The sequence below is a fragment of the Gymnogyps californianus genome, chromosome 13 (assembly GCF_018139145.2).
Source record: "Gymnogyps californianus isolate 813 chromosome 13, ASM1813914v2, whole genome shotgun sequence".
NCBI lineage: Eukaryota > Metazoa > Chordata > Aves > Accipitriformes > Cathartidae > Gymnogyps > Gymnogyps californianus.
Window position 1 is genome coordinate 10,175,788 of NC_059483.1, and position 25,774 is coordinate 10,201,561.

The 25,774-nt window shown below is 39.5% G+C and overlaps 1 protein-coding gene across 1 annotated transcript in view; it reads left to right on the plus strand.

Moving 5' to 3' along the window:
• FHIT (fragile histidine triad diadenosine triphosphatase) overlaps positions 1-25,774 on the plus strand; it is a 628,211-nt gene that overhangs the window by 457,360 nt on the left and 145,077 nt on the right. Inside the window, exons 7-8 of the mRNA XM_050904654.1 lie at positions 22,233-22,378; positions 23,268-23,297. Coding sequence (XP_050760611.1) covers positions 22,233-22,378; positions 23,268-23,297 — 176 coding nt within the window. The remainder of the gene's footprint in view (positions 1-22,232; positions 22,379-23,267; positions 23,298-25,774) is intronic.

The following is a 25,774-nucleotide window of genomic DNA, read 5'->3' on the forward strand; positions in this document are numbered from 1 at the left end:
TGGAGGGGGGTCTAACCTTTAAGTGAAACGAAGCCTGTAGTAATTTTTAGGAGCAGTGCATACCCACTGAATTGTGAAAAATACAGGGATTACTATATAGGTCTTAAACCTTAGGGAACACTTTGGACTTGTATAGGCACCTTAATCTAATCTAAAGGGTGAGCATGGTTCTAAATGTATTTTCTAGTGAGCTCTGTACTCTTAGAAGCAGTAGAGGAAATTGCTTGACCAGCTAATGGGATTAGCCGACCACATTCAAAGGGTTACAGGCCACTATGGAGTAGCTAATCGAGTAAGATGGATATTTCTAATATTCATTGCTTTAATTTTTATGTTTTATTAAGTATGAAAGGCTCGGTGGCTGCTTGGAAGAGAGCTGGAAGGTCTCCTGAGGGAGGGGTTGTTTAGGGTATAATAAACCAGAAAGACAGTAAAAAGAGGCAGAGAAGAAAATGTCTTGAGAGCTTCTGCCACGCTAGGGGTGTTTGTGCATGTACACATATTACTCAACTAGGCAGTATTATCTTACTGCAATGGTATCATTGAAGGAGGAGGCAGCTGTGACTTCAGAAGCTAGAATAAAGGTTTATGGAAATAGTAATTGTTATTAGAATTATCTCAAAATACAGCTGCTTTTCCCTGTTTGCAACTGTTGTAGTGCTCGGGAGAAGACGCCAGGTGCAAGGACAACAAACTGAATCTTCCTGCATATGATTCTGGCAGTGTTAGGAGTGGCAGGCTGGTCCTCCCTGCCCCTTCTTTCTCTCCACCATGTCTTCTCCCTGACCTTGGTGTCTGAACAAAATGGAGGTATAAGTCTGTCTCTGTGTCCTTATTGCCTCTGGCATGAGTGTCAGCTCACAGTGTAGGTGACTATGTCAATATTTCTCTGCAGGGCATGCGACTGAGATGTCGTGCTGTCTAGATTGTATGGAGCCAGATTAAAAACGACTGGCCCTGACTTAGGCAGACTGTATGACAGTCATTGATATCAGACTGATATCAAGTTCTGAGCTGTCAGACCTCCAGTCTGAATTATTTTAGGTCTTTTTACAGTTCAGTAAGCTGTCAAGGTTAACACCCATTTGGACAGAGCCAGCTGTGAGTGGAGAGAAGAAAACCCCATATACAAAACATTTCTCTGTCCTGATAGCAGTACCCGGAGGTGAATCAACCTTTCCCACATGTGCAGTGGGGATGGCCAGAGCTGTGGAAAGTCATGGCAGGCCTGCGGGGCAAGAGAACTTCCTTGCAATTAGCTGTCTCTGTGCTTTCCCAAAGCTTTTGCGTGGGAAAACACCTGTGGCTGACTCTTAGCCAGAGGGCTGTGCATGCACTGAGGCACTTCTCACTCAGCGCTGGACAAGGAAGGCCCCCAATGAGGGAGAGGGCAGATAAAAATGTACGTTTGGTGACATCTCCAATGGAACATTATCCAAATAAGAATCGAAACAAGCATGCTACAAGCCTTAGGAAAAAAGAAAACAGATTTGAACAAAATCTGTAAGATACTGTTAGCCATAAAGGCATAAGAAGTCACCCTGATAATGTACATACAGACGTTTCCAAAGATAGTGGGGAATTAACCCCATTAACCTGAAAGGGGGGGAAAAGCACATGTGTCAATAAATATTTACTCTCCTTCTGGTATTTGAAAGTGTTCTTATTTGCACAGCCAACTGAAAGCTTTTCTGTGGGGATTTTGTAGAAGTAATATTAATATTAACTTTGTGTCTTTGTTGCTTTATTTTATTTCTTTGAAACAAGTAGTAAATTTACCATTGCAAAATTGAGATTTTTTTTTTTTTTTTCAGTTGTAAAATTTATCTCAGCTCATTTGTCATGAAAATTTGCCCCTTAGGACTAGTTTGAACAGTATCCCAGGTGTTTAATGTTGTTCACCTAATGAAGGCACAACTCATGAAAACAACTATTGAACTGTGGTACACTTCATGAATACTGAGGAGGCATTCAAATTTAAAATGCATGTAGTAGTAACTGAGTCTATAAAATGCTGCTCCTGAAGCCTCAATGCTCTATGCATATTTCTCCATATGAACATTTTTCACTTGCATGTTTTTCTGTTTTCAAAGACAGTTTGTATGTCTCCATTTAGCTTCATCAAGCCAGAGAGAGTACAGTTATAATTAGTTTGGCCATGGAGGGCTTGGCAGATTTTTTGTGAAATACTCTACTTCATAACATGCCTTACTAGTCACATTTCTGTCCTCTTAAATAAGAGGAGATGGATCGTAGTGGGATACAAATAATGTAGGAGAAGAGGTAAAGAGCAAAGAAAGAAGGCTTTTATATCCAGGTGTTGGGGCCTGCTGTGCATTACGCATTGTTAAAAGAGCATGTTATATGAAGATGAGGCATCAATATGGGTGGATTAGGAGAAACTTGCTGAAATGTGTCAAAAAGGCGATTTCCAAAAAAAGCCTGACCCAGTTGCACCCCTGAGAGGGGAAGGGAACCAAACCAAGGGTCTGCGTAGACACTGAGCACCGTGCTGTCAGCCCATCCCTGGAGGAACAGCTTCTGACGAGGCAGAAGAGCAGTAGATCTCCTGCACAAATGTGCTGTCGAGATGCTCCAGCAAAGGTGGAGGGTCTGGGAAGAGAGTATGCCTGGTGCGCATAGCCAAAAGATGTCTTGGGGTGAAGCTGCTGTTGCAATGAGGTGTCACCCTTGCTACAGGAGAGCTGCAGCTCTGGCAGTGATAGCCTAAAAAAGCAAAGTCTGTATTCTAGGTTACTGAAATGAAATAGATGTGGTTGTCTGCCACCCTGATGACAAACCCATGGGTTTTTTGGTTGTTTTTTTAGCTTCATCATTTTGCAATGCCTGGCCCACAGGCAGGGGGGATTCTGCTGTCTTCACTGAACTGATGTTGCTTAGCTCTGCTAGAAATGCATATCAGCATTTGCCAGATGCAAATCATTGTTCTTGACAGATTATGCAACTTGGATTATAAAAATCCAACATTCTTCTCTTTTCTTTCTGTCTGAAATTTAAAACAGAAATTTGCAACTTGCCAACATAGTGGGAAGCATTAGTATTTTCATTTAATTCTCAGAATTGTTAAAATTAGGCATATTTGCAAATTTAGGCTGGCCAGAAAATAAGAGTTCTGTTCTGGGAAAAAATGGTTGATGTTCTGTTATTTGTTGTTACTGAAATGGCTGTTGAATTTCTCATTAAAAATCACTGTGAGCATGTAACACAGCACAGAACAGTCAGGATACTCGTAACAGGAGGCAGATCTCTGTGCAGAATTACCACACTCCAAATGAATGCTCAAATCCCCATATTGTTGCCTGATCTGAGATCATTTAGACTCTGCAGTCTTTTTAAATTATTATTATTTTTATTTTTTTTAAACCAGGAATTGTCTTGTAACCCTGAAAAATCTTTTTTTGGTGTAGCAATATTTGACTGTGAATAAACACTAACTACAGAAGAAAAATAAAAAAGAATGCCAGATAGCTCTACTTTTCAACTTTTGCTATATCCCAGAATAGCTCCAGACCTCATTCTGTTCTGAGATCTGCAGTGCTCATCTCTGCTCTGATATGCTGCTCTCTCTCTCTGTCCTGTATTTTTAGTGAAATCAGTGGGAGTTCAGAGTACGTCGGACTACAGAATCCTCGATCTTCCTTGCTGACCTTAGACTAGGTGGGTTTTTTTTTTTTCTGTGTTTGAAATGGACATGCTGCTGCAATATTAAAAATGACTGTGAAAAATTTCATTCTTGTTGCAGTCTGGTGGTCAGCATTTTGCATTTAGCCCTTTGTATTTCCACTCAAAGAGCAAAGATGAACTCCTGATTCTGTTTTTTTTTTAATTTTTGTTTTTATATCGAAGCCACCATGTATGAATACTGTAGATGCAATACATCATATCACCCCTGCCATGATCCCTGTGGCTGAGATACAAGCAGATTTTTACTTAAGGAGCCCAGACTACCAGATTTGAGATCCTCTGGGCAGCTATAAGGATTTTGTGCCATATATGTTTCAATGGTGAAATGCAAGAGAGTTGGTGAAGAAGTCTTATTTGCAGATCGAATTTCTTAGCTGTTGTGCTTGAAAGCCAGACACTTAACATCATTTTAATGCAGTTTTTGTGTCTGAATTAATATAATAAATGTCAATGTTGAATAGCATAAGGTCACATTTTACTACTTTGACCAGAAGTGTAATCTTCCAAGATTCAGTTTTATTACTGTTATAACAGTCATGCTGGATAAGGTCACCAATATTTCTTTCAATATGAAGTAATAAATGAAAGCATAGTTTATACCAACTTTATTCTCTGCAATGTGGATTTGTGCTATGACACGTATTGACAAAGATCTACCTTGCATATATTTGCATGTAACTCCGGAGCTGGTGTAATAGTGTGTTGGTTACGCTCATTAGGGCCTTAGTCATCGCAAACAAATGAACCTTTGAGGTTTGTACTCTCCTACTTCAAAAGAAAAAGGGCATTTTCTTCAGCAGTATAGATATTTAGTCTGAAAGGCGCAGCTATACACTGCACAGCATGATGAAAATGATCTAGCTTTTGCATGCATACACTTTGGTTGAACAACAACAGTCATCAGCAGTGCCAGATTTCAAAGGTAAATACATCAAGCATACGTATCAAAACCTGTGTGCACCCTGTATGCTTATAAAGAGAGAGACTGCACCGATCTTTAAAGGTGAAGTAATTGGACACCTACCTGCATATTTACATTGCCTGACATGGTGTTACAACTGCTTTTTTGTGGCTTCCAAACTGCATTTGTAAAAAAGGCTACTGATACCCTTGATTTTTCTTTTGAGTGAGGGGCTGGGCTCCAAGTGACGCCATCTCTATTGCCCTTTGTTGAAACTCTAGCACTAATGATTTTCTTCTGTTTGGGATTTCTTCTGGTTTGTTTTTTAAAGAATTCTTTATGAAATTTTATTATGTGAGGATGAAATGCTACTGAACTTATTAACTTGTATGCCTTCCTCAGAGAAAAGTCACCAGTTTTTGTGGAAATTGAGAGTGGAAAAAATGCAGGGGTTAAAAGGTTTTGCAACATCCAGTGCTGTACTAAATTATGTAAGGCAAAAATATTAAATAATAATATGTTCCTTATTGCACACAGCCTGTTTGGGGATTATATGGAGCAGGATGGATGGATCCCCGGGTCCTTTCTTCTCTACATTTTGTTGGGGTTTTTTAAGCATTCTTTTAGCTAAAAAAGTTGTTATCTTGGAAAACTTTTTTGCCTTTTTTTTTTTTTTTTTATCTCAAGGATTAGCATTTCTGAATAGTAAAACTATTTGGTAAAGCTGAAGTCCCAAAACTGTTTCTGGTCTGTGCGGGTTTGTGTGCAAAACAAATAGTATCAGCATGCTGCTGCTGCTGTCAGTCAAGATCTCCTTTAGCTGTTGCAGAAGATTTGTGTGCCCCATGCCAAAGAAACTGCATTTCAAATCTTGTTTGACAGCTCTAGAGGGGCTTGTTCTGTGCATGCATCTATTTCTGTAGTTAAAGATACGTAACGTAGTATGTCAGATTTTTCAATTGCATTTTCCCAATAGCATGATTTGTGCTGTGAGATGGCCCCTGAGCACTGGGAAGATGCACTAGGGCACCGGTAAGGTGCAACACACAAATTGAGGACTACATCCCTGCCTTGCTGCATCCTTCTGCCTCCAGTGGAGCTGGTGTGTGCTGCTGGCTGCCCATGCCTCCGCTCCCTGCGCATGGCCTTCCACGTGTCAGCAGCACAACCAGCCATGCCTGGTGTTTTCCTTGCATCTGCCCAAGGCAGGGTGAGTGATCCAGATGTGCTATCACCTACACAGATACGTTGTGGGAGAAGGGGTCTGCAAATGTCCCAGCTGCTCAGCCCAGCCTCTTGTCCATCAGTGTTAAGCCATGTTTTGGAAAAACATTTTGAAATCCTTCTGCTTGAGGAAACTGACTCAAGGTAAAACCATTTTCTTGACATCTGCTTCCACAATGTTTTACTTGCCATTATGTGCAGATGTATTCTTTTGCATTGTGCTTGCCATTGAGGGAACATTTTGTTCTCTGATGTATTCAAAAAGATGTTTAATGACTTTAGCCTTCACCTATTGAGGCTCTTATTTCTGGAAAATCTTTACAGCATGCAAACAGAGGAAGCAGGTGTGTACGTGCGGGCATGTAAGCTAAACCTCCAAGTGAGAGTTCTCTGGTTGTTGGTAAGTTTCGGGGGTTTTTTGATAGATCAGTGGCAGTCTCAGAAATGTCATCCTCTAAAACACAATTGTTGTGCGGCTATGTGAGTTAAGGCAACAAAATAATTTAAAAAATGATATTTTAAGATGTTCACTACTCTAGTAATCTCTCCTGCTTTGTTAAACCTGATTTACTTTTGTCCTGTAGGTTGTCCTAGAGCACACTTGGGGAGATTGTAGATGTTTTGATATCGGAGTTCTGAACAAGGAAACACACTTTGAGTTTCAATGCACGTACACATCTATATATCTATAGCTTACACAAGTTTAAAGGAAATCAATTAGCAATTGACTATTGCAGAGCAATGGCGATAGCATCTGGAAGTGTGGATAGTTTTCTAAGTCTGAGCAAGTCTTTTGAATTTTCCAGTACTTGTTGAGGTCAAAATTACTGGAGAAGAGGAAGCTCCTCCTTGCAGGATTTCATTATTTCAGGATTTCTGTAAATGCAGATAAAAATGCAGACTGTGTAATTAAAAAGAACAGAGGGGTTATTGAGTGTTTCCAAATCTAAGATCTGTAAGACAGAGTTGCTGACAAGGTGTTCTGTAAGTGGGCCCCATGGCTTTGAGCTCTGTCTGCTCCTCTTGACTTTTAAAGTGTGCTGGAAGGCTTGTGCCTTCCCTGGGGCTTGGGGAGGGAGGCATGGCTACTGGGTGCAATTTGTGGTACTTCTTTCTTGGTCGGTCCTTGCTCGCTAGAAGGGTCAGGTGAAACAATCGAAGATGCCCAAGGGCAAACACACTCTTCTGAAGAAACTGAAAGAAGGTTAAAACATGTAAAACAACACAAGTTTGACCATTCTTTCTCAGCAGCAGAGTGTGCTTTTTATTTTATTCAAACATTGGTTCCCCATTCCTCGTCTCATTGGAAAACATTAAATTATTATAAGTAATACGTGAGTGCTTCATGCATTTTGTAATACTTCAGGTCATAGAGGTTGCCGGTAATCTAGTGTTTTACTTTTAAATGTAGGCCCCTTGATGTCTTAGCTGCTGCCACTGGAGGTTTAGGTGTCAAAGTTGTGCTACATGTGTGGTGTCAGCTCTGCCTGTGAGCACAAGCTGGAGCTCCATTTTCCATCCTTTTAATTGGTATTAAAGGAGATAGCAGCAACCTCGCAGCTGGCATCTCATTTCATCAAAGCAGTGATAAACTTTATATTCAAAAAACTTCTCTCACTTCAAAATCCTTTAGTTTTGGTGACAAATGTTGGGGTATATTTGCATACAAATCACTTTCTTCCAGGAAAAGGCTGATTTTTTTTTTTTTTTTTTTTAAATGCTTTCTAAACATAGTTTGTCTCAAAGTTTTATGAGCCAGTTCTTTGTTTTCATATACAGTCTGATGAACTTCTGGAACAGAAGAGACTGAAGCAACATTAAATTGCCTTTTGGTTCCTCTTTTGAGGACATCCTGAGCATGTTTTGCTACAGAACAATTTCCCTTCCCTCTTATAATTCTTTGGCTTCTCATCTCCATTGATAACTTTGCTTATCTTGCACTTATAAATTAGTAGTACAAATATAATTGGATCTGGCATCATGGCTGCAAGGGTTTTTTTAAATTGTTCGCTGTTGGTTTAAGGGGTTTTTTTAAAGTTTGGTTTAAAATGTTGGGGGTTTTATTCAATAACGTTCCATTCTAATCAAATGCCCTAAGAAAGTGGTAGTCAAATGGAAATTTTATTTACTCTTTCTGATGGCAAATATGGCTTAAAAGAGCTTAATTCTCTCCTACTGAAAATCTATCCTATAGAAGCCCTTTTATCTCTTGGTGACTAGTTGCATGGCAAAAAGATCTCAGCCTGATCTGTCCTATTCTTGGACATCATTTTATCTCCTCTGCAATCGACTCTGTCTGTAGTGGAACCAAGATTCTTCTTATCACCCAAGGTCTGATCTTCAAGCTTTCACCTTCAAAAGCACAGCCATCCTTAGGCAGACTGGTAGCTCAGAATGATTTATAACTGAGGAGAACTTTGAAGTTCTTATAAACAACCGAAAAGCAGTGTTTTCTGCCTTTTTTGGTTTTACTGCTGTTAGTTTGCTTGCTTCCACTTAGGCATCTCTTGTGTCTTCCATTCTGTATCAGTGACATGCAGCCAGGAATGACTGTGCCACCAGTTTCTGACTGGCCTGATAAGAAGCCTAAGGTAGTAATGCAAAGCCCAGGAAAAATGATTTGCAGGTGTTCTTCACACCAGTGGTAAGTATCAGCATGGGGTTGCATGTGAAATGCAAACAGGCACATTCAAGGCGACTCTGTAGAGAACGTGTTTAATTTCCAGAGCAACAAGCATGTACATCACTTTTGCAAGACTGAGTTTTAAAACAGTATACACAGCCATCACTGACATGTTGGGAGGTCGCTGGGTGATTCACATCCAGCAGCTTAACAAGAGGAAACTGAACAAATGACAGTGGAGATGCTTTCATTTGGAGGAGTACCAAATGTTCCTGCTCTTTCAGCCCCTAGATATGGGATATCTACTTTGTGACCTTTGGAAGGAGAAAGACATCCACGTTTCTCAGCAAGGCAGCTTTGATGGTGATCATAAACCCCCAAGAAACGCTGTGTGCTTGTAATTTAAGGAAGAAACACAGAGATCTAGAAATTTATTTGCTGGAACAAAGTTTGTGATACCAAATTCAACATCAATTTTCTCCCTCACATCCAGGATATGGCTGGAGTACTGTCATCTTTCTTTGTTAGCGGTTTTTTGGCATAAATTTACTTTCTTTTTTAACGTTTATAACATGTCAGATTTAAACCATTTTTTCTTCACTCCAGGGAACTGTCTGCTTGCAACAAGCACAGTGACATATTGTTGTTATCAGCTTGTATTATGGTAACACTGCGAGGTCCAAACCAGAGATCACAGCCCAAATCTTTGGGGGTATGTAGACGTGCTGTGAAGTGCTAACAGCTACTCAGACCTTGCTCCAGTGAGACTTTTAGGCCTGTAATTAATTTGGAGTGCACAGCGGTCTTGCAGGTTCCCACACTGGTTCCAACAGTGGCAAGGGAAATACCTATTAATGAGGGTGAGATAGGATGTAAGGGTTGAAGGGCCACAAAATCAGATGCTTGCCTTGATGGACCTCAGCCTAAAGTATCTGATAACCTTGAACCCTGTCCTCACACTGTACAGCACTCATAGGGAACTTCATGCAGGTATTGAGGTTCATGTGGATGTTTCTATTTGGGCCTATGCAACTGGGGCTCAATAAATTGGAGGAGGGAGTGGAAGGGAGGAGAGCAAGTTCAGCTCTCTGCTGAGCAGAAACCCACAGAGGGAGACACAGGTGGTTTCATCTCTGCAGACATCTTTTCATACCCCTTGTTCAGTTGATTTTTTTGTTGATCTCACAACTACAAGACATTCAGGGTCTCCCCTTGACAGTTATGTGACACCACCCATTTGCTTTGGAACATTTGTTTTTCCCAGCAGTGACCCTGTACTAGGAATGAACGTCTCTGGCTACTTTCAGTAGTATCAACAAAGGAATCAAACATCAGTGGCTTTTACTAGCAACTGATGTTGTACAGCAGACCATTTTGAGACCCATATTTGCTCTTGGAGACTTCTGTTTCTGTAGAGCACTGGTCTGATGGACCTGGCTCCTCGAGAATGTGTGCATATTCTGTGCCTCTCCACAAAGGCTGACCTCTGTGGAAAGCGGCAAAGGAGGATCTCCATCCTGCTGGTTTTGTGAAGGTGATGGGCTGATGTGGAAATGCTCCTGTGGGCAGAAAGCCAACATTGTGCCACGCAACTCCCTGCTGCACTCAGCCCTGCAGGGATTTTGTCATGCTGCGTGTGATGGGGTTTGTCGCTTATGGAGTGTGAGAGGGCAAATGAGAGGGGGGAAATGCCTTCTCCCCTTCTCCTCCTTGAGCACCTGTTAAGGAGCTAAGCATATGCTGGTTCTGGATTTGCAAATCATTATAATGACAGACTGTGACAATAAAAAGAGCCATGAAAATAGATCATGTAAAGAAGTCCTGGTTTAAGGAATCCCCTGGTACACTGGGACATGACAAAACCCCACTAAGTCAATAATCTGTGCATTAAGAACTCCTCTGGTTATGAAAAGGAACGAAAACAGTCTGTTTTTCTCAGTGAGCCAGAGGAAGTGGTAGCTTGGGTATGTAATAGCATGATAAAGAGTGCTTGCTCTTCAGTAGCCCTTACAGTCTAACTTGATTTACAGATCAGATCTCTGTTGATGACAGTAGAAAGACTGTAATGATGCCAATGACCGTGTCTGAGAGAGTCTCAGTTGTGTCTTTGTTCCAAGTCCACAGAAAGGAAATAATAAAAACAGATAATCACATTAAAGTAATGGTTTCAGATGACACACACACAAAATAAGGTTATTTAGAGTTAAACTGCTAGTTTGTCTTCTTCATTCTCATGTTCTTGAATATTGCAGGAGTCCTGGATGAGAGTATGAATTTATGTACTGTGCATGCTGAAACACCTAGCTATGATGTGCAGAGCTGGGAACAATAAGCATTAATGACAATAATAGTATTAGAACAGCATCTACAGAGGCAATCATGACACAGGGCCCTGCTGTCCTTATCCAAGAGGGCTTATTATGCAGCCCTCCAGTACCTAAAGGGGGCCTACAAGAAAGCTGGAGAGGGACTTTTTACAAGGGCATGTAGTGATAGGACAAGGGGTAATGGCTTTAAACTGAAAGAGGGTAGATTTAGATGTAAGGAAGAAATTCTTCATTCTGAGGGTGGCAAGGCACTGGAACAGGTTGCCCAGAGAGGCTGTGGATGCCCCATCCCTGGAAGTGTTCAAGACCAGGTTGGATGGGTCTTTGAGCAACCTGGTCTAGTGGAAGGTGTCCCTGCCCATGGCAGGGGGGTTGCAACTAGATGATCTTGAAGGTCCCTTTCAACCCAAACCATTCTATGATTCTATGATTATGCAAGTGAAAAACAGAGGAGAGACCTACTTTCTGATTCCCTCCTCCTTTATAGCTTTCATTGTCTTGGGTGCTTTGTAAGCTATGTTTTACTATCTCTGGTTGAGTTTTATTTTGTATTGAAAGGAGGGCTTTGTACAGGTAGTTCCGTGTTGAAGATGTACTCTACGTCTGTTTTACATTTTCTCAGCCCTGAAGTATGACTTATCCAGAACTGACTCCCCTGGCAGGTGAGGGAAAATGCATCTTTGGGAGCATGCACTTTCTGTGAGCATTCTTGTGGATATCAAGCTTTTTGTATTAAAGCAGATATGAAATAAGTTGTGAAAATTAAGTAGCTAAAGAATAGTGGCTTAAAATAATTTATTTTCATGTTGGACTGCCTCTGAGTCTCTGCTTAAACACTACACAGGGTCTTTGGTATTTCCACCCCACTTTTCTGTCTACTGCAGCTAGGTGAAGGCTGATTCCCTGCTTTGCTGCACTAGTTGTTTTAATCCCCAGTTATGTAAACTGCAGAAGAGGCTATTGCTGTACTCTTCATTTTGAAATACCTCTATCAGCCCGCAGTTACATGTCCCTTGTTTACCATTTCAGTGTCCTCGTCCTCCAACTATTAATGTTTCTAAGGGTCACCACCTGTGTCCTCAGTGCATGGAGGGGTATGTGCATGCTCCTGGGCTTCACTGGTGAATAATGTAGAACTCCTTGGGATGACAACAGTACTGTTTTCAGTAGGTCCTGCTAAACAGCAAAGAAGTAATAACATTTGCAAAAACAATAATAAACTCTGTTATTTGCAAAGTCATCTCTCTACTACATCCACTTCAACTGTGTATTAGCCAATGCAGTAAAGATACTCATCTAGGTTCTTTATCATGGACTTTGCAATTGTAAGCATTCAAAGGAACTGATGGAAATACACTGGCAGATTTATTTTTAGGTGCAGCAGCAAAGATATGATCTTGCAGGGCAAAGGTACTATGATTTGCCTTTCTGCTGTGCAAGTATGCTGAACAGCTCTTTCATAAGGCAGATAGAAGATTCTCTTGTTTTTCAAACTGTTCCTGAAGGTGCTGATGTTCTTATGGAGGGCTAAGCCATTCCTGCAAGGGGTGTAGAGAGCATTTCTTTTTTGCAAGAGAATTTCTTTATCTCCTTTGTAATTTAGGCTCATTCTACTCTCATGGAATAGTTCCCTGGAACAGCATAGCCCATCCTGTTGCTTTAGAAGCAATTTCAGTAACTAAGCGTGCAAAATATGTCATGAGAGCTTCCAGCTTAAGACAAGCACAGCTCTCCATTGACTTTAATTGGAGCAGTTTTCTGAACACCCTAACAGAACTAGGTAGAAAACCACTTCTGAGAAATTAATGGGAATCAGGTGGTATATTCCATTTAAAAACTTTGAAAATCCCAGCATAAATTACAATATTCTTTGAGGAATACACTTAGTGGAAGACAGTCTGAATTATCCAAATTCAGTTTTCCAAAATTCCCTGTTATTCATGTTCCTCATTATCTATCAATTACATTCAAAATTACCTTCATTACCTGAAACCTTGATTATCCAAACATATTCATTGTCCCCTGTGATACTCTGATAATTGATCTTGTACTGCATTCCTCCAGCTGATGCTTCACTGGTTATGAAATGAAGGCACTGTTAGTCTGGCACGTGCTACCACAAACTCGTCTTTCTCTGTGCTGTTCAGCATAGACTTAGTGCAGAGTTATAGAGAGTATGTGTAAAGCTCCCGATCATCTGCCATTGAGAGGTAGTTGGAGAAAGTAGATCTGTTACCAGCTTCTCCAGCAGCAGGTCCAACAGAACTTTCCTTGAGATAAGTTAATTCTGGAGAAAACAGAAGAGGATGGGAGGAGTGAAACTTCCTCAGCAGCAAGATACTTCAACACTGCCATAAAGCACTGGCTTTTCATAGTTCCAAATCCAGTGGTTTGCTCTGTCAGTCCAACCAACTTACCTTCAAAATTAGGCAAGATAAATCCCAGGGAGATTCACCAAATATTCATCTGTTTATTTTATTGCTGTGTCCCGCCATAGATGCCCAGAACAGAAAACAAGATTGTACTTTCAAGTACCATAGATGACAATGTCAATAATGCTTGCGGTTTGTACAGATCTTTAATTCCCAACACATTCTATGGTGTCTTTCTACCAGGTTAAAGCTTGTTTCCAATAAAACTTAATGCCTGGAATATGGCATCCAATAAATTGCAAGAAAGTAAATTTGTCATAACTAATATTTAGTAATTAATTATTCCCTCATTAGAGTTCCTGAATCATGAGCTAGAATATAACTTCATAATGATCACATTATTTTTTGAATATGATGGTGCCACAGCTTTAATTTAAGACTCAGTGCTGAAGCATTTTCTCGCAAGTTGTTTCTTATTCTCAGATGGAGAGGCTGGATCACGAGCTTACTTCCTCTGTTTGAAATGAGACTTGCAACATGTTGCAATTCCAGCAGGGTTAAGTTTGGTAAACTGAATTCAATGCAGTTTTCTGATGGTGCAGGTCATTTGAACAAGACTTGTAGCTGCTGAGCTACTTTGCATGAACGTATTAGTTTCTATGGCAAATGCCATCGCTCCAATGTTTAGGCCAAAAAACCACTCTTTGAGTGTTGCACCCCAAGTGTTGTTCGGTTTCTGCTGTCAGCTTCAGGCATGGCTGTTTATTTCAGTGGTCTTGTACATTTATAATTGGTATATGTGCATAGATAGCTTCATGTAATTATGAATAGTTTTGTCATATATTTAGAAGTAGGTTATATCATCCAGAGCAATACAGACGTAGTTCTTAGCTGAAATGGGTTGTTGTACAGCAGTATTTCTTTACAGGATCTTCTCAGAGCATCATAGCAGTTGTAGATGAAGTCCTGAAAGGACTTCCACATTTCCAATTTGGCCACTGGTTATTGCTTTTGGGCCTTCCAAGATCAAAAGCTTAATGTGATTCTAGAATGTGATCATGATTCCTGATACAAATGTAAGTTTAGGTCTGCAGTAAATTTCCACCAAATGAAACTTGGATCAGAGGCATGTTTCTAAGCCACAAATTCTCCCATGGCTATTCTCACTGTGGTTCCACTTAGGCACCTGCTATTGCCCGAGGCTGCCCCTGAGGTCAGTAGCTAGCAGAAAAGGATGAATCCTACAGTAAAATAGCACTCACTATGAGGAACTGAGCTTTTAGTGACCTACCTGACATACCCTAAAGGCATTTAAAGGGAATATCAAATATACGAAAGGCTTGTTTAAAATGAAAAGTGAACAGTTCTGAATCTCACATTTCCCTGCTGTGGGCCTCTGTCTTGTGGAGTCACTGTACTTTGAGTAGCAGTACTTTGTACTTTGGTGTGCTATCTAGCATGATTTAGACTATAAGCCATATCTATATTTAAATTAGTTGTATTGACTTTTTTTCTACAGAAAAAGTAAAATAATATTTATTGATCATTTCTTGGAACTATTGCACCTTTCATTGACATGAAGAATTATTTTAAGTAGCTTCAGTGGGGTGAGAAGATCAGGTAGAGTAAAAAAATCCACTGTATAAAAGCTGCAGTGTGGTCTTAAAACACTTATCATAGTGCAGAGAGATCCATGTCAAAGATGTACACTGACTGCTCTTGGTTCCACTGGAACCACTAATTCTCTGTTTCATTGCATAAATCTGGTCTTCTGTACTAGTGTAAACATGTACTGAGCTGCCTTATCAAGATCAACTGTGTTTAGATAATTTGTCTTATCTTAATGACTTTTTTTATTAATGCTAAGATGTGGCATAGCAAGATCAAAAAAATGCATAGTGTGTGGTTTTAATAGTCTGAAGCAATTTTTAAGTTTTTATTGTAATTTTATTGCATTTTCATTGGTTCTTAATCGTCTTTATCGTTCACAGCTAAGTTTTCTCCCAAACTAGTAAGTTCTATGATGTACTGTTTCCTGTATTGTACCAAAGCAGCCTTCTAAAATATATTTAAATCCAGTTCTACATGTAAAACCCACTAAAGAGTGCTCCTCCACCTTTTCCTGTTATGAGATGCTCACTCTTAATCCAAATAGCCTCTACAGATTTCCTTCCAAAAGTGAGTCACTCCATCTTATTGAACAAGATTTGTCCTGAGGGGAGAGACGTCAGTTCTTGCGGTACTACAGTTTTGTGTACATCCTAATTCAGTGGTTTTAGTGGGGACTGAATGGGTGCCTTGACGTATTGTTGTCGTAATGAAGCAGAATATGCATGTGATTCATTTTTAAAGGCTTTTTGATGCCTTGTGTGTGTACGTATGTGCGCTATTTTAGTTGGTTTTGCTTCCTCCTTAACTCCTATCGGCAGTGTCTGTGGAACTGTTATTGTTTTCCTCACATAGAGAAATTGCTCCCTTAGCCTTCAAAATGTGAAGAATTGTTCAAGGGCAGAAAAAAGATAAATGACTGGCCGTTGTTTTTCAGTTATATTAATTTTATTAGTCATGCATTGTCCTGTGTTTTTTCTGAGCTATGGGACTTCTTTCTGTTAGCAATTAGACCTTTTGAACAAAGAAAACTTCTGCTTAGATGCAATGATGAATTCATTACCCCTGCCTACACTCCTTAGTTGAATCTGGGGACAACGTGGTGAGTTTTAATACCTGAAGCTTCATCTGACTGATTCTCTCTGCTTGGGGCACTTGATGCAAATTCATGTAAAACAGAGTGTAAGAAAAGAATAATCCCTCACCCAGCTCCCCACAGCACATTATTTCTGCATTCCCGTCAGCTAGCTTATGGATGTGCAGAAGGGGTCTTTCATACAGATGCATGAGATAGTTAGAAATAATCATTTATTGCAGTCTTCTGCAGCTAGTTCTTCTTGCCTGTGAGGTCCCAGCAGCCACACCAAGGTACTGTTTTCCCACCTCAGGGAGGGCTGAACTGGCCACTGAGCAGCCTCACGCGCAAGGGACGCCGTCTCTACATGTCTCTCAAATGCTTCCCGCTGTTAGAAAGAGATGGTTGCAGTATCCATGGTGCTACAGTCTGTATTAATCCTAAAATGAGCAAAGCCTTCATCTCCAAGAGAGGAGTTCTTGCTGAGAGTTGCTCTGTAAATGATTGGGGTGTTTTCAGCCGAGAGGGAGAGGCAGAAGCTACTGTGCTTTAAGTTATTCACCCAAGCTTATGAAATACATGAAGCAATATGAAGTCTCCGTAGGTACCATAGTCACTTTGGGACACTTTTTTTTTTTTTTTTTTTTTTTTTTTTTTTTTTTAGTGAAAATGGGTTAGTCAAAATCAAAATATTAACTAAAAAGTCAGTTTTGATGAGTTTCACGAACTTAAATTATTAAGAAAAATTTGTATTATTAACTAAACTGCCTTTTGTGTAAAAATGTTAGAATGCTAAAATAGGCATTTCAAGAGTTTTAAAAGTTTTGGAAATTTTATTAACTACTACTTTTCATCTTTAAAATATATTTTTAAATTATTTTTTTGAGATATTGACTCTTGTGCTGTTGTGAGAGGGAAGACTTTTTAAAATCTTTTTTAAAAATCTCCTGAACGGTAACAGTATTTCCATCCCAATGTGAGCTATGGATTCCTGACCATGTTACACATTGAAAATAAATCATTTTCCTAAGTTAAAACCTTTTGTAACAAATGGTTTAGAAAACTAACAATATTGGTCAAACCCAGAAGCTTCATAAAGAAGCAATTACCCTTTCACTTTTAGATATTCTGCCTTTTTCCCCTTGTATTTTGTTCTTTTAAAGCCTCACATATTAAGAAAACCTGTCAATTTTAATGTTTTTAACTGGTTTCTCAAAAAGACAAAGAAAAAAAAAAGAACTTTATTCCTATTGTTAGAATGTCAGTACCTGGAGAGCCTTTAATTTTTTCCTTTATAAAGCTCTGAATTGTTCTGTTTGAAGTTAAAATTCAGGAATAAAACAAAAGTCAAAATGGAAAGTATGTTCTCTGTATACCAAACTAATGGACTTAACCAGGAAAAAGCTGTGTTTAGTTCTAAAGCTTGTCACATAAAAGGAATTTTAACCTCTTTGGGGTTTCTTTTTTTGACCCCCCCAAAGGCCATTTTTCCAACATTTCAGAACTACAGAACATGTGTACCTTGATAGTTGTGTGTGAAAATTTATAATGGGCACTTTGTGGGATTGATCAGAATCCCATTGAAGGGAACACAGAGCCTGGCTTAGACCTTAAATACAGAATTACAGTAATTTAGGCTTCAAAGTCAAAATTCAGATAAAGCAAATAAAAATTGCTACTGTGCCTTTGAATTTCAGCCTCCACTCTAAGTGTATTAGTGGAAGGAAAATTGCATTTGAAGTGGTCAGCATGCAGATGTTGGCCATGTGTTTTGCTTTTCTTGTAGAATCTGAGCCCTCTCTATCCGATCAACTTAAAGTCATTATGCAGTTAACAAATGCTCACTTTTCGTTAGTGACCATAATCTCCAGTGTGAGCATATCCTTAAATACTTAGATGTGCAGGGGAAATTTGTACTTGTGCTTGGCACAATTGAACATAGCTTTGACAGTGTCCAGGTGCCCATTGCAGAACCCCATTGCAGTAAATGCCTCTGAATGCCAGTCTCAAAGGGCTCCAGTTGTTATGGAAAGAGTGAAAGAGATTTACAGAAATGTATGCAACGTTGACTGTTGAGGGCTGAGAGCTGGCACATGTGTTTCATAATCCTTGCTCTGCTGGTGTGTAGAAACTTGTTGAACCATGTTTGCTTGGCCACGAGTCTGAGCTTTTCCAAGCAAGTTACAATCTTAGTAGACCAACAGGCAGAGGCTGTTAATTTGAATTACGGAGGAGGCTCATGGGCTTTGGTGCATTAAACCCACCCAAGGTTGTGCAGGGAGTGGTCTGCTGTGCCCAATATATAAGGACAAGTGATTTTGTTGAAATCATAGGTCATCCTTAGGTTTTAGCTCAGTTTGAGGATAATGGGTCTGATTCACTGTTGCTTTACTGCTACTTTATGGTTATGTACTTCCACTAATATACCTGGAGTTTTAGTCTACTATCTACTGGTACTCTTCGGTAAATACTGACATTCCTAATTGTTTAATAAATCTTTAATGGAGCTTTTAGTGTGTGTGAGGGTATGCATATTGATTTGTGTACATGTATTTAGGTATTAGGAAAAAAGTAAGACTGTTGAGAGACTCCTGCAAGATCTAGAGAGAGGAATGTACAATCACAGATTATAATAAGGTGTAAAGGTTTTCCACTCCTTAAAGTGGAGAAGTTGACATATTAAATTGCACGTACTCTAATGATGTGGACTGACTCAGAGAATTTGAAGGAAATAACAGCTGTGCACATCAGAGCTTAAAAATAGAAACTTCTTCAGTCAGTAGCAGTTTAGAATGAATGAAGAAATCATGAAATTATTAATTGTGGTTGTTAGAGAAAGGAAATATGAAGTTCAAACTTTCTGAAGGCAGAATGCTGTCTTCAGTCATGCAGCATGTCTGCTGGGTATCAGCCCCTTGTCCTGCTGAGCCACTCTGTAAAGGTAGGGGCTGTTGCCCAAACATAGGCACCTATTGCCATTTCAGATACCCTAAGATGACTCAGGCTTCCCACCTGGCTGACAGATATGGCACAGGGCATATGGGAGACTCCTGCCCTTCTGGAGTGGCAGCTGGATGCCCCGAGGCATCTCAGATGGCAGTAGATGCTTCTGTCTAACGAGTAATTGCACATATACGTAAGTACAGACTCACTTTCACTTGCATCTTTAATGCACAGTCACCTGAAGCACATCAGTAGTTCATAGCAGTGTTTGCAGTGGGTAATTGCAGAAAGCAATGAACAGTTTGTCTAATTTTAAACTTAGGAAGAATTTTGAGGTGAATAGAGCATTTATCCAGATTAAAATCTGACCAGGATATAAAGTTAAAAACTATCCTAGTGTTAAAAACTGTGGTTAAAAACTATGATTTAAAGTTGCAGTGGATGGTTGTGTTCTTAATGACCTCAAATCCATGAATTCATTCTAACATTTGCCTTTTTATATATTCATAGTTAAATATAACTTGAATGTTGTCCTAATTACATTCTCATGTTAATTTAGCTCTGATTCAGAATTTCTATCATTATTCTTTGTAGAATTATTTTGAAATGATGGAAGTTCAGTAAAGATGCTCCAGTGTGTGATTGTGCCTTTGAATTATTTATCACATTCAAAGACAGAAATATGGTTAAAATCTAGTTTGAGTTGTAAATGAGTCTTGGTAACGTACAGGAGGAAGTGAAAATCCTTTTTGCAGAACGACACGGTTTATGCGTGCATCGTTTGATATTGTGGGAGCGCTTTGCGGCCCCACATGAGCAGAGAGCCTCGTGGCTTAATAAGGAAACATCCATTGCACCAACTGGCAAATGCTATCTAAGCAGATAAGACAGATAAAGTGTGGAAGAAGAGAGAGAGAGAGGTACAGAGACAACTTGCCCAAATGGCAGAGCGGATTAGTGACAGAATTAAGAAGAGAAAACAGATATCCTGTCTTGGTCACAACCAACACTCACACTGCACTCTCTCCCTCTCTGCTATGTGCTATGGAAACAAAAGCTCTCGCAAGCAGCGTTTAGCCCATGTTTTTCACAATGCATCACAGTGGCAAGTAGTACAGTGTTAATATAAGGTTGTAGAAACCATGATTAATGCAAAAATTCATACTTGTGGCTGTGGCCCTGAGCTAGGTAGAGAACAAACAGTTGCTGGTGAGGCGTGCATAAGCCTGAGAGGGTGAGAAACTGCTAGGAAAAAATTCTAAAGGAGAAAAGGAAACTTGTCTTAATGTAAGCAGCAGTTTTGCTAGAGGTAAGTGAGGGGAAATTCTTCATTTATAAATGGTTCGTTGACCCATGATAATAAAGCAGTGCTGCAGAAGAAGGATAATTATCTACTTAAGTATCAGATGCCCTAAGGGTAAAAGCTTCCTTTCTCTCCTTTTGAAAAATGAACTCAGATTAAATGAATGTCCTTTTTCCTGTTTTAGTGTTGACATGGATTTCCTTTTTATGAGTAAAATTAGTTAGTTTTTCTATTCCTTTATTCCTGGTATGGAAATCAGGTCTGCCAAGCAAGTTTCCAGCTCTTCCCTTGGGCCCTAAGTTCAGCCAATAGCATCCTTTATGGAGGTGCTTTGTACAGTGTGCTGGGAAGGCACAAATAAATTACAGGAGTTTTATTATGGCCAGTAGCTTGTCAAGAGGGCACAGCATTTTAGAACTAAAAACCCACAAAACTAGGCTTTCTGTCCCCATCCAGCATTGGTTTATTTCCAAGTACCTGCTTTCTAAATACGTATTTCTCCTTTCTTAATTTTTAATACCGTAAGTTGTAACAAGAGAAAAAGAGAATAGTGATGGCATAGCTGATGCTGTACTAAAAAAAGTGAGGGCCAGATTTTCAAAGCAGATTAACACCTGCAGCTGGGGCCAGTCTTCTCCTGTTCTGTTGGGAGCTGCTAGCTGTGAAGTTCGCTCAAAAAATCTGCTCCCACTGTAGCAACTATCCATTACAATCTTGTCTGTCCTCATCTGGACTCTGAAAAATGATCAAAACCTGCCCCTACTTCTTTACTTCCAGAAAATATCTGTTTTTCTCTCCAATCAGAATTATAAATGCAATTCCTACGATAAACTTGGTGAAGGTAAACATGTTGTCTCTATGTTTATGGAAATAAATCATTTTTTGTGTGTCTTAATCTGTCTTTATTTCAAATGTCTCATGCGGTTCTTGAAAATCAGCTTGATGTAACCTTTGTGTGAACCTGTTAACTACAGAGCATCTCCTAGTTACCTTTCCTGGAGTATAGAGAATATTCCTGAATACCTGCAGGGTTCAAGGTGCAGTAAAAATAAAGATGACTGTAATACAATGGCATGGAACTTAATTTTCTTCAAATAGTCCTTTGAACACTCGTTTTAATACTGAAAAAATAAGAAGTTGTTAATTTTCATAGCCTTTGGTCATGAAAGTTCAAGTGGTGTTAAAGGTCATTTTAAGATCTTGATTCTGCAAACACAATACTGTGTCAGAAAAAAAATCCTGTCTGCAGGGAATTGAAATGAGAATCAAGTCCCAAGTACCTGTTATTGGATTTACACAACTGAGGCTCTGCTAAGAATTCTGGACCCTATTAATAATGTTACAAAATTGACTTTCAAGTGAGGAATCATAACAATTATTAATTTCTGTGAACACAGCAGATCAGATGACTGTGAATAGCATCTGTGTACTTCCACTGTTTACTTTATAGCTTCATTTCACTGACGTACGAAGCGCAGTCACCAAGGTAGAATAAAATCAAAGTATATTTACAGTGTTGTGAACACTGCGCTTAAAAGGGAATAGTCTTAATTATCTTAATGTATTTCTAAAGACATATATTGTTGTGAATGGTAATTCATGTGATGTAGAAATAAGTGATCTGCTATTATCAGCATAGTGTCAGCTTTTCACATTTAGGCACCTAAAATCAGAGGTGTAAGATCAAGATTTTCAAAAATACTTACCACATGTGGAAAAGCATTGTAAAACTGCTGTCTCAGATCGCACACCCAAACCCATCTTAAATTCCTTTGGCTTTCCCCCATTTTTAATCACAAAAGGAAATGTCTCTGATTTTCAGAGGTGTTAAATATGAGCATCTCTCCATCAAAATAGTAACTTTGGGTCTGTGAAAACTTTCCTTTCCTTTAGATGTCTCAGTAGTAACATATGGACCTTAGTTCAGTCATTTTGCCCGTATCTGAGGGATTTGAGGAAACTTCTGAACAAAGCATGATATGATTCTCCGTATTTAGCCTTACATTTTAGTTGCTCTTGCTGTAATCCTCGGAGAGGAAGAGTTTAGGCAATTGAAAGGTGATCAGAAGCAGGTTACAGGCTAGGGATTGAGACACTTGTCCTTCTGGACCACTCAGACTTGGGTTTGTGCCTTGACAATACCACCTTCAGATGTCCTTGTTTGTCCTCTGCGGCCAGTGGAGCGTTTCCGTGACTTGTGTCCTGAGGAAGTGGCCGATTTATTTTGTACGGCGCAAAGGGTTGGCAATGTGGTGGAGAAACACTTCTGCGGCACCTCGCTCACCATTTCAATTCAGGTTTGTAAACCAGTCAACTAAAAAAGGCTTAATGGTTTGTTTTATCAAGCTTTCAACCTTCTTCCCTAGTCCAATGACAAAAGGACATTCAAGCTTCAAGGGGCAATAAATGCAAAATAATAATAATAAAAAAAGAAGTACAATAACTGCATTGCAGTCTGCCAGATTTGCCATTGAAAAAAAATAAAAGGCAAACCAGCAGAAAAATGTGGGTAATTAATAACTGCAAAACTTTGGAATAAGCCTGCGAGTACTCCCAAACGCAGTGCTTGCTTGTGAGTATTTCAGCAAATACTCTTCCTTCAGAGAAGTGTTTGCAGGATTGACCTAGAGAAGGCAGCCACATCTCCCTGTTCAGCAGGTAACTCACTACGTGTGATGGAAATAGGTAATTCCTGCTCACAGCTATTTATATGCAGGCAGAGAGATGTAGCCATGTAAATACGTTATCAATTCTGACCTTTCAGTTATCTGTGCTGGGTGTTTTTATACCAAAAAAGAGCTCTGTTTAAAGCAAATCAGGAGACTAAGCCAATTTCATTAGAATAAGAATTTAAGCAAGCATGGTTTGATTAAATTCTCGCTTACATGTCTGATCTTATATTCACAAGGGTCAGAAATCTATTGCTAGCTATTCAAAAATATGATCTGAAAGAATGAAAAACATCTGTCATTTTTGTGGTCTAAGATACAGTTTCTTACTTTGCCATGGCCTGATAGGGAAAGGTGCCTTGTCCAAAAACTTTATGTTGAATGGTCCCCAGGAAAATATGCTAAATTAACATACAGTGAAATTGGATGTAAATGATTATTGAGTAAGAGTTCTGAATTCCTGTGTGATCCTTGTTAGTTAGTTCCTCTAACCTGAGACTTCTCCCTTTGCTTACAGGATGGCCCCGAAGCCGGACAAACGGTGAAGGTGAGTGCTTATTATGCAGAATACAAATTAAGAGACAATTATAAGAACTAATAAAAGATCAAAGCTAGTCATCTGCAGACCATTGCTGTATCATTATTTTATCCTTGAGATCAAAAAATCCCAAGTGTACAATAGCTGTAAATACTTTTTATTGAAATTGCACAGGATGTTTACCGGTTTTCTTTCTAGACAAAAATTTTCAATCATGAAAATATCTTTTCTAAGCTGCTGGGTGTATTTATGCAAGAAAAGCCTTAGAAAAGAGGCATCTGTTTAAGTTTTTGTTTGTTTGTTTTATGGAGAAAATATTGCCCTTCCATTCATAATCTCTTTGTTTGTCTTTTTATTGCCTAATGAGTTGTAGCTAATTATAGGAACAGTTAAACTGAACCACATTATGAAAATATACCTTTTGTCTGTACTTTCTCTCTACATATTCATATCACATTCTTGTTGCTGAAGTTCAAATGTAATGGAGCCAGTGAAGCTTAAAAACAGATTTTAAGTGTATCATAGAATCATAGAATGGTTTGGGTTGGAAGGGACCTTCAAGATCATCTAGTTGCAACCCCCCTGCCATGGGCAGGGACAACTTCCACTAGACCAGGTTGCTCAAAGACCCATCCCACCTGGTCTTGAACACTTCCAGGGATGGGGCATCCACAGCCTCTCTGAGCAACCTGTTCCAGTGCCTTGCCACCCTCAGAGTGAAGAATTTCTTCCTTACATCTAATCTAAATCTACCCTCTTTCAGTTTAAAGCCATTACCCCTTGTCCTATCACTACATGTCCTTGTAAAAAGTCCCTCTCCAGCTTTCTTGTAGGCCCGCTTTAGGTACTGGAAGGCTGCTATAAGGTCTCCCCAGAGCCTTCTCTTCTCCAGGCTGAACAACCCCAACTCTCTCAGCCTGTCTTCGTAGGAGAGGTGCTCCAGCCCTCTGATCATCTTTGTGGCACTCCTCTGGACTCGCTCCAACAGGTCTGTGTCCTTCTTATGTTGGGGGCCCCAGAGCTGAAGGCAGTACTTCAGGTGGGGGTCTCACAAGAGTGGAGCAGAGGGGGAGAATCACCTCCCTGGACCTGCTGGTCACGCTTCTTTTGATGCAGCCCAGGATACGGTTGGCTTTCTGGGCTGCAAACACACATTGCCAGGTCATGTTGAGCTTCTTGTCAACCAACACCCCCAAGTCCTTCTCATCAGGGCTGCTCTCAATCCATTCTCTGCCCAACCTGTATTTGTGCTTGTGCAGTGTACTTCTGAAAAAAAGGCAGGGGGTGGAGGGGAGGAGAAGGATTTATGATTATACTCTCCACTTGAGTAATAACATAGATAACATCCAAGATGGCTCTCCAGCCACGTTTCACTGCCTCGTAATGCAAATGCATGTGTAGTTAGATTATATGCCTGAACATTAGATAAAGGCTATTTTTTACATTTGGAATCAAAGGAAAGTTAAATATGGCTAAGGGTTAACACTTTGTAAAATCAAATTAAATGTCTCAAAGAAGCTGTTTGGGTTGATTAAGATAACTGTAACAACCAAATGATGGCGTATAGAAACATTTTACTTCTTTTCAATTTGCTGTATTGACCTTATTTTTCCTACTCCTTTTTGTTGCCTGCTTTGAATATTTAACAGAGAGGTAATAGGGAGAGAGAAGAAGAAATTAGAAAATCCCCAGGCTTTGGGAAGCTAAGGAGTGATGAAGGAATGTAATACAATCTACTTCAGTACGGCGACAAAACAGATTCCTCAGCTCATGACGTAGAGTGCATTGGGTGGGTTTCACTGGAAACGCCTGTTGATAAGTGAAAGTCTCAGTTTAAATACTTTCCGAAGTAAATTTTGTCATGAACACCAACATGTTTTAACAAGTAGATCACAGAATTTCTTTTAATATCTTGGACAAATGTTTTTTTCTGTGTAAAGAAAAGGTTTATAGGAATGATTATGTTAAAATGTCAGAAAATTTGCTAATATGAATGAGCAAAACTAGGTGTAAAACTTCCCATCTTCTGTGATTGTGAACAGTAACAAATGCTTATGTAGGCCTTAAAAAGGCAAGAAATTCTGTAACATTTTGTATTTGTACTGGAGACAAAGAGCATTAAGTGTTAATCTATCCAATACATTACAAAATGGTAGCCACCTTTCATGGTTCCTTCTCACACTTTTAATAAGCGATGAGATGAAAATGACCTGCTCTTACAGCTGTGAACCCCTAGACACTGTAATAAAGAGTGTGTATTCATAAATCAGAGGTTAGCAGTTTGCGTTTCTCTACTTTTCTGCATCATTGGGCGACACTGTAATTTATCATCATCACTTTGGGATGCTTATCATCCAAAAATGCCAACAACTATTTTCTTCAGAGAACTTCGAGTTTTCAAAACTTGAATTGGGGAAGAAATTACTATGATCAAGATCTTCTTTAAAGTGAACAATAGGGTGGATACATAAATAGCTGGTTCTGTT